Genomic DNA, 11,391 nt, shown 5'->3' with positions numbered 1-11,391 from the left:
ATTCAAAAGCAGAGACATTACTTTGCCAACAAAGGTCTGTCTAGTCAAGGCTATGGTTTTTCCAGTAGTCATGTATGGATGTGAGAGTTGGACTGTGAAGAAAGCTGAGAGCCGAAGAATTGATGCTTTTGAACTGTGATGTTGGAGAAGACTCTTGAGAGTCCCTTGGACTGCAAGGAGATCCAACCAGTCCGTTCTGAAGGAGATCAGACCTGGGTGTTCTTTGGAAGGAATGATGCTAAAGCTGAAGCTCCACTACTTTGGCCACCTCATGCGAAGAGTTGACTCATTGGAAAACACTCTGATGCTGGGAGGGATTGGGAGGAGGAGATCCAGGAGGAGAAGGGAACGACAGAGGATGAGATGGCTGGATGGCATCACCAACTTGATGGATGTGAGTTTGAGTGAACTCTGGGAGTTGGTGATGGACAGGGAGGCCTGGCGTGCTGCAATTCATGGAGTTGCAAAGAGTCGGACATGACTGAGTGACTGGACTGAACTGAACTGAAGAAGGTAAAAGACCTACAGTTGGAAAACTATAAGCAACTGATGAAAAAAATGAAGATAACACAAACAGATGAAAAGACGTACCACGTTCTTGGACTGGAAGAATTAATATTGTTAAAATGACGATTTTAACTCATTTAACTATGAGGGTTTCCCTCGTAGCTCAGTTGTTAAAGAATCCGCCTGCAATGCAGGAGACCCTGGTTTGATTCCTGGGTTGGGAAAATCTGCTGGAGAAGGGATAGGCTACCCACTCCAGTATTCTTGGGCTTCCCTTGTGGCTGAGCTGGTAAAGAAACCAGCTGCAATGCTGGAGACCTGGGTATGATGCCTGGGTTGAGAAGATCCCCTGGAGAAGGGAAAGGCTACCCACTCCAGTATTCTGGCCTGCAGAATTCCATGCACTATCTAGTCCATGGGGTCACAAACAGTCAAACACGACTGAGTGACTATCACTTTAACTCTAGGCAAGGTATAGATTCAATGCAATACTTATCAAAATACCAATGGTATTTTTCACAGCAATAGAACAAGTAATTTTAAAATTTGTATGGAGGGAATTCCCTGGTGGTCCAGGGGTTAGGACTCCATGCTTTCACCACTGAAGGCCTGAATCAATCCCTGGTCAGGGAACTAAGATACCACAAGCTGTGCAGTGTGGCCAAAATAAAATAAAATTTTTATGGAAACACGAAAGATCTGGAATAGCCAAAGCAATCTTGAGAAAGAAGAACAGAGGTAGAGTACTCATGCTCCCTGTCTTCAGACAATACTACAAAGCCATAGTATCATATCATCAAAATGTATGGTCTTGACACAAAAAATACACACATAGATCAATGGAACAGAATTGATAATGCAGACATAAATCCATGCTCAATTAATGTATAAGAAAGGAGGCAAGAATATACAATGGAGAAAAGACAGTCTCTTCAACAACTGGTGCTGAGAAAACTGAACAGCTACATGTAAAATAATGAAATAAGGATATTTTCTCATACAAAAACAAAAATAAATTCAGAATGTATTAAAGACCTAAGTATAAGCCTGGAAACAAAACTCCTAGAGGAAAATACATAGAACACTCTGTGATATAAACTGTAGCAATATTTTTTTAGATCTGTCTCCTAAGATAAAGAAGAGCAAAAACAAACAAATGGTACCTAATTAAACTTAAAAGCTTTTGCATAGCAAAGGAAGCCATCAACAAAATAAGAAGACAACCTGTTAAATGGGAGAAAATATTTGCACATGATATGACCAATAAGGGGTTAATATCCAAAATATATAAACAGCCCATACAACTCAATATTTTTTTTTTAAAAAGCTGATTAGGGACTTCCCTGGTGATCCAGTGGCTAAGACTCCACACTCCTAATGTAGGGGGCCCAGGTTCAAGTCCTGGTCAAGGAGTTAGATCTCACATGGCACAACTAAGAATTTGCATGCTGCAAGGACTGAAGATTCCACGTGCTGCAACTAAGACCCAGAACAGCCAAAGATAAATATTTAAATCTTTTTTAAAAATATGATTTAAGTTGGGCACAAAACCTGAATATATCTTTTTCTAAAGAGGATATGCAGATGGCCAGGAGGCACACAGTGTTCAACATCGCTAATCATCAGGAAAATGCAAATCAAAACCACAGTGAGATAACACTTCACATCTGTCACAATGGCTATCAGAAAAGAGAACACAAATGGCAAATGCTGGTGAGAATGTAGAGAAAATGAACCCCTCATATAATGATGGCAATGTAAATTCCTGTAGCCTAATATTATTGAAAACAGTATGGAGGTTTCTCAAAAAACTAAACACAGTACTATCACGTGTGCTGTGCTGTGCTTAGTTGCTCAGTCGTGTCCGACTCTTTGTGACCCCATGGACTGTAGCCTGCCAGGCTCCTCTGTCCATGGGGATTCTCCAGGCAAGAATACTGGAGTGGTTTGCTATGCCCTCCTCCAGGGGATCTTCCCAATCCAGGGATGAAACCAGGGTCTCCTGAATGGCAGGCTGATTCCTTATCAACTGAGCTACCAGGGAAGCCCTAGTACTATCATATGACTCAGCAATTCCACTCCTAAGTACATAACTGAAACAAAACAAAAACACAGATTTGAAAAGATACGTGCATCCAATGTTCACACCAGCACTATTTATAATGGTCAAGATATAGAAGCAACCTAAGTGTCCACCAACAGATGAATGCATATAGAGGACGTGATATACATATACAATGGAATGCTACTCAGTCATTAAGAAGAAGGTAAGTTTGCCATTTGCAACAACATACATGGACTTGGAGTGTATTATGCTTAGTAAAAGAAGTCAGACAGATAAAGACAAAGGCTGTTTGATATCACTTATATGTGGAATTTAAAAAATAAAACAAACTAATGAATATAACAAAAAAGAAACAGGTTCAGAGATTCAGAGAAGAAACTACTGGTTACCCATGGGGAGAGGGAAAGGGGAGGGGCAATACAGTGGTAGGGAATTAAGAGGTACAAACTATTATGTATAAAATAAGCTATAAGGACACATTGGAATATACAGGGAATATAGCCAATATTTTATAATAACTATAAATTGAATATAACCTTTAAATATCATGAATCACTATACTGTACATTTGTAATATATAATACTGTACATCAACTATACGTCAATTTTTAGAAAGTAACAACTTTTCTTGGTAATGGCTTAGGAAAAATGTCACCCAGCAGTCTGCATGAAGGGGAGGACTGAAATATCTTCATCAGTATCAAGGGAACTTCCAGGGAATTTCCCTAAAAGCAGCTTGTGCTGAAAAGTGACTAAAAAGACAAAAATGAATTAAGTCTAAATGCTGAGAGTAAGAGTCTAGATGTAAAAAACAACTTGACAGTTCAAGAAGAATACAAAATATTTGAAAAAGGGATTAAAATTTTTTCACAGATTTTATAGAGAGAAGTTAGAGCCTAGATGAAATTATGTAGCAAAAATATGTCCCAAACCCTATTAATCTGACTATGACTTTATTCTGCAGCAAAAATATGATGAATCAAGATCAGGGTTGGAGATTATATATATAGACAAGAGTTGAGAAGATTCTGGAATAACAAGTAAGCTAAGGTCAGGAAACTTTGTAACTCTTACGTTATTTTCACACACATTCATTGTCAAAAAATTATTTTTTCATTGATAATAAAGAAGGTAGTTTTTTAAATGACTGATCATGTGCAAATAGGCCAGGCAGGGTGAGAAGTCAGATGAAGTCATAAGGGGTTCATGAATTCTAAAGTAAGAGCAATCAAATTTGTAGCATCTCAGGTGAGGTATAAATAAGAGAAGTGGAAGGCAGTGAAAAGAAAAGTGAAAGTGTTAGTCACTCAGCCATGTCTGACTCTTTGTGATCCCATAGACTGTAGCCTGTCAGGCTCCTCTGTCCATGGAATTCTCTAGGCAAAAACATTGGAGTGGGTTGCCATTCCCTTCTCCAGAGGACCTTCCTGACCTGGGGATAGAACCCAGGTCTCCCACATAGCAGGTAGATTCTTTACCATCTGAGCCATCGGGGAAGCCCAGAAGGTAGTGAGGATGTGGTCAAAGACAAGGGTTTAAGTTTCTAGATTACCAAAATTGACCAGTTCCAGAGGAGATGAGAAGCAGGACAGCGTGAAATGAAGTCAGTAGGCCTGTGTTCAAAACCTGGTTTTATGGCCAAAGAGCATATTAAGGGTATCTAAAACTATTCGTAAAGTAAAAAGATTGGGAAAAACACATCCCCATGTCTTTTGTAGCAATAAAATTAAATTTTATAACTAAACTTTTTCCCAACTACACTGGCATCTTAGAAATAATGGGGGAATTAAGAAGGAAAAAAACCCATTAAAAATACATTGTGCTTTGCATATCAAATCTTTTTTTTTTCATAAGACAACATATAAAATGCTGCAAGGCAGATGACTTCAGAAGAACCAGTGTACTTATATTTATCTAAAATACATCTGACTACTAATTACTGAAGGCAGATGAAATACCTATGGGTTTATCTGTTCCTAATTAAACGTATTTATCTTTCAAGCTGAAATGGCAATAGGTATACCAAACTCCAAAATCTTAAACATTTCTCTGCCAGATGGCTGATTTATATTTGGAAAGTTAACAATCTTTTCCAGGAAAACTGGAGTTCTTTTAAACATTTCATTGAGCATGTTGTTACTGAAACACTTGTTCAAATATGCTTCAAATACTTTACATATCAGTAATTAGAAAATGACTAGGGATTGTGAAACTGAGTAACATGGTTCAGTTCTTTTATTCCCTTTAGTAATTCTCTACTGGCTTACCACACGCATTCCTGGATGGTTTATCATTCAAAATTGTTTTTGTTTTATTCCTTAATTACTGAGTTTTCTGATGACAAAACTAAAATAAGCTATTGCTTGGGGAAAAAAAATAAAACATCAAACCTTAAACATGACAGGAATGTAAATTCATAAGCCTGCTATAATCCCATTCCCTATACCACTGTTTAGGTTTTAGTACATATTTACTAAAGAGTAAAGATTTTACTTTGTTCTAATTTTTTTCTAAATAATAGAACTTGATAGGATATCTTAGAAAACTAGAATTTAAAAACAGAGGGGAAAAGAAGAAAAGAATTAAAATAAGGTCAGCATCAGCTCCATATCAATTACCTCACTTTAGCTTCTTGGGAACCCTGATTTTGTTTTTTCCCCCCAATTCAAAATGCACACAATATCAATTTCCTGGCTTTGATAATAATTTGCTGTAGTTGTGTGAGATCTCTTTGGGGAATGTGGATGATGGATACACAGCTCCCCTATTACTATTTTTATAACTTCTTGTGAGTCTTTAAAGATTTTCAAAATTAAAAGCTACAATAAAAATGGAGGCACAGAGGTGGGGACAGCCATACTACTGGGGAATAGAAACTAAGCATAAGTAAATGAGATGGAAACAGCTACTTAGTGATTAATTATAATCAGTTCTTTTAGCATAGATTCATTCAGAAACATGTAGCTGTTGCATAAATGAGTAAGATGCATTTACTGCTTTATAGGAGGTTTAGTCTAGAAGGTCCCCATTTACTCAGCATTTACCATATAGGCTTTAGAAACAAAAGTAAGAAAAAAATTAAAGATACAATCCTTACCCTCAAAGGAAAAATAAAAAGCTTTCAATCATATTCTTAGGAACATGTATAGCTGAGCACAAACATACACATACTAAACTTGTTATAATCCAGGGACTGATATTTCAACTTGTGAAGTGCCTTCATGAAAAAGAAAAATAGTCTAATTTCCTACTTATTTATGAAATTTTAAACTATTAGTCAATATTTTATTGAATAATTATAGTAAATTATTGACTAGAATTAATTTGTAATGTTTCATAGCTTTTAATGTCAGACCACAGTGGATATCTTTTCCCTTTTTGACTAGTCTTAGTTTTATTGTATGATATAGTTTAGCACTTGAGTATGTATTGTTCTCTGTTTTACCACAGTTATCTTTTCTCTCCATCTGTATTTTGAGCTCATTAAGAGCTGTTTTTCCTTCTACCTCCATGTTTCAAGGCACATAGTTGGTAATAAATAAATGCTAGTTGATTGGCACTTTGCCAACTGTGTGTTACTTCCATAAAAAATTAGCTACCTGTATTTATATGAGACAAATTGATTAAATTTTACATCACTAATAATTATGGCATTACTAAGTATAAAGTAGAAGACATTTTACTAGCTATTATATAACCCTAAAACATAAAAGACATATGAATTTAAAACAGAAAAGACATATGTTACAAATTGGCATTGCCTCCACAGAACTTAAGAAAGATGATCTTTGTTTGCTAACTTGAATTTTATAAGAAATGGTTTTCTAACATGAGATTAAATACAAAAAGGAAATAACTATTTGGAACTTACTATAGTCTGTCATTACTTCAGCATATTTAATATCTAATTTCAGCATATTTAAACACCTTGGTAGAAAACACATAATAAGGAGATTTAGGTCTGAAATATTCCTTCTTTGATTAAGAAATGAAAGAAAAGTACTACAATTACAGAAAACATAAACAGTGACCTATTCAAAGATAGGCTCCAAAAATATTAATGAATCAATTGATATAGATAAAATATAGACCAGATCCAGTTTTAAAGCATAAGCTTTTATAACTTTTCTGTTATAAATCAGTGATTTTTCAATTTCCTATTCTATATTTAACAAAGTTAGAATTCAGAATCCATCCATACCATTAACAAAGTTACATGCACACATATACATATAATTACATATACATAAATTAAATATCCTAACTGATTTTTCTATGAAAAATTTTCTGTTTTAATGATAAATGTGCTCATATGTGTTTATATTTGAACTTACAATAGATACAGTACTACTTTGAATTATGACAACAATATAATTTATAATGCTATTTTCCCCCATCCTCTTCCTACAGGAAAAGAACATGAAACCCAGAAGCTCAGCACATGAATTTAGAATAGCTCTTTTGGCCCTGTAACATCTCAGCATTCTGATAAAACTAATGAACCCAGAAAATCCTGCCCTAAGGAGGAGGATTCAGGGAACTGTAAATCTTTCACAGCAGTGTTAGAATACTAAGGGCCAAATGTCTTGCCCAAAGGCATGTAGGTAAAGAGAGAACTGAAGTACTTTCTTTAGTCCCACCACACTCTTTCAATTCTAGGCCTCACTATGCTCAGTGGAGGAGGATTATAGTTTTGATTTGTTTGCACTCTTTATGAAAATTACACTCAGTACATTTATATAAAGCAAGATTCCATTAACTTCACACATGTTCTTCTGAAGCCTCAAAGGAATCTTTTGGAATTCTGTCCTCTGAGCTAATAATAATAAAATTAAAAATTCTTCATCAGATAGGGGGAAAAAATGAAAATGAACCAGAAGAAAGAGCAAGAATATGGATAAGCTAAATATATTTAGCAGTTGAAAAACATCTTTAAAGAAAACAGCAACATGTATGTAAATTCCCAAATTATTTTAAAGTAGTTTACTACCTTTTGAGTAAAGGCCAGTATGAGACCTGGCCTTAAAGATAAGAAGATACCTATGCCAGAAAATCTACAAGACTCATTTCCAAAAATTGTGAGTGGTGAAGATAGTCTTGAATGTAGAGGAAGAATGGGGATGGTTTGGGCTTTTTCAGCACTCTAGGAGAACATCTACTTAGTACTTGTATCCCAAGTCAGACATACTGAATTTATTGTAAACAGGAGTTCCAATACCTCTTTAGGGTGGAAAACTACGTTATCTAGTTTGAAATCTCCATGAATCAAGTTTTCTTCATTGTCATTATCTGGCAAGTTTTTCATTAGCCAGTCAGATAGCTGGTTCATGGCAGGGATGTCCTGATGAGCTGCAGCTTGATATTGCTTTGTCCAGGTTGATACCTAAAGATAAATAAATTTTAAAAATGACAGAGCTGAAAGTAGAACATAAGATTCAGCAATTTTTAAATTAAAACAAAATTCAATTATATCAAATTTGGGTTCAGTCTTAAATACTCAGGAATAATGCCTATGATACTTATCTTAGTCTAAAACACTCACATAGGCCTAAAAACTTCAACACTTAAGTTTCTCTTCCATCTAGTTCCATTCTACTTCTAGACTTTTATCAGGGGGAAAAAAACACTGGCCTACGAATCAAGAGGTGGAAGAAACATCAACAACCTCAGATATGCAGATGATACCACTCTAATGGCAGAAATCAATGAGGAACTAAAGAGCCTCTTGATAAGGGTGAAGGAGGAGAGTGAAAGAGACAGCTTAAAACTAAATAAGGGGAAAAATGTGGAAGTAGTGACAGATTTGCTCTTCTTGGGCTCTAAAATCACTGTGGATGGTGACTGCAGCCATGATACCAGAAGACGATTGCTTCTTGGCCGGAAAACTATGACAAGCCTAAACAGTGTTTTGAAAAGCAGAGACATTACTCGGCCAACAAAGGTCTGTATAATCAAGGCTAGGTTCTTCCCAGTGGTCACGTATGGTTTTGAGAGCTGTACCGTAAAGAAAGGCAGAATGCCAAAGAGTTGATGCCTTTGAATTGTGGTGCTGGAGAACACTCCTGAAAGTCCCTTGGACAGCAGGGAGATGAAACCAGTCAATCTTAAGGGAAATCAACCCTGAATACTTGTTGGAAGGACTGATGCTGAAGCTGAAGCTCTAGTATTTTGGTCATCTGGTGCGAACAGCCGACTCATTGGAAAAATCCCTGATGCTGGGAAACATTGAGGGCAGAAGGAGGAGAGGGTGTCAGAGAATGAGATGTCTGGATGGCATCATCAATGCAATGGATGTGAACTTGGGCAAACTTCAGGTGATGGTGAGGGACAGGTAAGCCTGGTGTGCTGCAGTCCATGGAGTCGCAAAGAGTCAGACACGACTCGTGACTGAACAACAATAGGAATCAAGAGATGTAGGTTCTAGCCTTTATATGGCAATTATTTTGTAGAAGGAAAAAAAAAAAGAACAAACTCATATACCTACATATGAAAAAAAATAGGAAATTTCACAAGAAACAAGTAGTCTCTGAAAAATGTTATATGGGGATTAGAAAAAGAGGGGAGATTTTTATTTCTCATTTTAATCTTTTTTTTTTAATTACCCATAGAATCTTCTAAAGAATCTTTGAAATATATTACAGACATGAAAATACAAATTTTTTTCCTATTTTTCTTAGAATTGAATGCAACTAACTCAACCTATTCTCAAAGTCCTCCACCAATTGAAATAATATTTGCCTATTTATCTCTCTCTCTACTTTCTAAGCTATCTCTGTTCAATTTAGTACAGTAAAGACCTTCATCTTTGGAATCACAGAGAGCTGGGTTTAAATTATGTTTAGGCCACTTATTTGTACATTGCTTAATACCTGCAAGCCTCAGTTGCCTCATCTGCAAAATGAGGGTATTAATATCTATGTAATAAGGTTGTTACAAAGATTAAAAACATTGGGTCTATAACTCATCTAGCATGGGACCTGATATATAGTGAGTATTCCTTCAACCTTAGTTCCTGTCTCTCTTCCTTGTGCCCCCTGAAAAAGACATATGTACAAAGGGAAACAGCCCCATACTTATCTGGTCTTGCTGTTCCTTTGATGTGAAATGCTCTTCATCTTTTCCCTATCACTCTAGATTTTAATCTTCCTTAAATATACAGTATAAGACATATCTTTCATAGGAGATATCCCCAACTTGAGCAAGGGCATACTTGTATCTACCCTACGAATGCAACAGCTATCATGATAAGTAACAAACAATTTACTACCAGATTCAGTTCAGTTCAGTTCAGTCACTCAGTCATGTCTGACTCTTTGTGACCCCATGAATCACAGCACACCAGGCCTCTCTGTCCATCACCAACTCCCGGAGTTCACTCAAACTGATGTCTATCGAGTCAGTGATGCCATCCAGCCATCTCATCCTCTGTCGACCCCTTCTACTCCTGCCCCCAATTCCTCCGAGCATCAGAGTCTTTTCTGATGAGTCAACTCTTCACATGAGGTGGCCAAAGTACTGGAGTTTCAGCTTCAGCATCAGTCCATCCAAAGAACACCCAGGACTGATCTCCTTTAGGATGGACTGGTTGGATCTCCTTGCAGTCCAAGGGACTCTCAAGAGTCTTCTCCAACACCACAGTTCAAAAGCATCAATTCTTTGGCGCTCAGCTTTCTTCACAGTCCAACTCTCACATCCTTACATGACCACTGGAAAAACCATAGCCTTGACTAGACGGACCTTTGATGGCAAAGTAATGTCTCTGCTTTTCAATACACTATCTAGGTTGGTCACAACTTTCCTCTCAAGGAGTAACTGTCTTTTAATTTCATGGCTGCAATCACCATCTCCAGTGATTTTGGAGCCCCCCAAAATAAAGTCTGACACTGTTTTCACTCTTTCCCTATCTATTACCTATGAGGTAATGGGACCAGATGCCATGATCTTAGTTTTCTGAATGTTGAGCTTTAAGCCAACTTTTTCTCTCTCCTCTTTCACTTTCATCAAGAGGCTTTTTAGTTCCTCTTCACTTTCTGCCATAAGGGTGGTGTCATCTGCATATCTGAGGTTATTGATATTTCTCCTGGCAATCTTGATTGCAGCTTCTGCTTCTTCCAGCCCAGCGTTGCTCATGATATACTCTGCATATAAGTTAAATAAGCAGGGTGACAATATACAGCCTTGACGTACTCCTTTTCCTATTTGGAACCAGTCTGTTGTTCCATGTTCAGTTCTAACTCTTGCTTCCTGACCTGCATACAGGTTTCTCAAGAGGCAGGTCAGGTGGTCTGGTATTCCCACTCTTACAGAATTCTCCACAGTTTATTGCGATCCACACAGTCAAAGGCTTTGGCATAGTCAATAAAGCAGAAATAGATGTTTTTCTGGAACTCTCTTGCTTTTTCAATGATCCAGCGGATGTTGGCAATTTGATCTCTGGTTCCTCTGCCTTTTCTAAAACCAGCTGGAACATCAGGAAGTTCATGTACTGTTCACATACTGCTGAAGCCTGGCTTGGAGAATTTTGAGTATTACTTTACTAGTGTGTGAGATGACTGCAATTGTGTGGTAGTTTGAGCATTCTTTGGCATTGCCATTCTTTGGGATTGGAATGAAAACTGACCTTTTCCAGTCCTATAGCCACTGCTGAGTTTTCCAAATTTGCTGGCATATTGAGCGCAGCACTTTCACAGCATCATCTTTCAGGATTTGAAATAGATCAACTGGAATTCATGTCCACTAGCTTTGTTCATAGTGATGCTTTCTAAGGCCCATTTGACTTCACATTCCAGGATGTCTGGCTCTAGGTCAGTGATCACACC

The 11,391-nt window shown here is 37.1% G+C and overlaps 1 protein-coding gene across 2 annotated transcripts in view; it reads right to left on the bottom strand.

Annotated features, from left to right (window-relative positions):
• ACAD11 (acyl-CoA dehydrogenase family, member 11) overlaps window positions 1-11,391 on the bottom strand; it is a 119,577-nt gene that overhangs the window by 83,478 nt on the left and 24,708 nt on the right. For both annotated transcript variants that reach the window (XM_010839574.1, XM_010839575.1), the window contains exon 5: window positions 7,791-7,955. In XM_010839574.1, coding sequence (XP_010837876.1) covers window positions 7,791-7,955 — 165 coding nt within the window. The remainder of the gene's footprint in view (window positions 1-7,790; window positions 7,956-11,391) is intronic.

Source organism: Bison bison, unplaced genomic scaffold (assembly GCF_000754665.1).
Source record: "Bison bison bison isolate TAMUID 2011002044 unplaced genomic scaffold, Bison_UMD1.0 scf7180017864119, whole genome shotgun sequence".
NCBI lineage: Eukaryota > Metazoa > Chordata > Mammalia > Artiodactyla > Bovidae > Bison > Bison bison.
The sequence above is the reverse complement of the archived record's forward strand: the minus strand, read 5'-3'. Positions and strand labels throughout refer to the sequence as shown.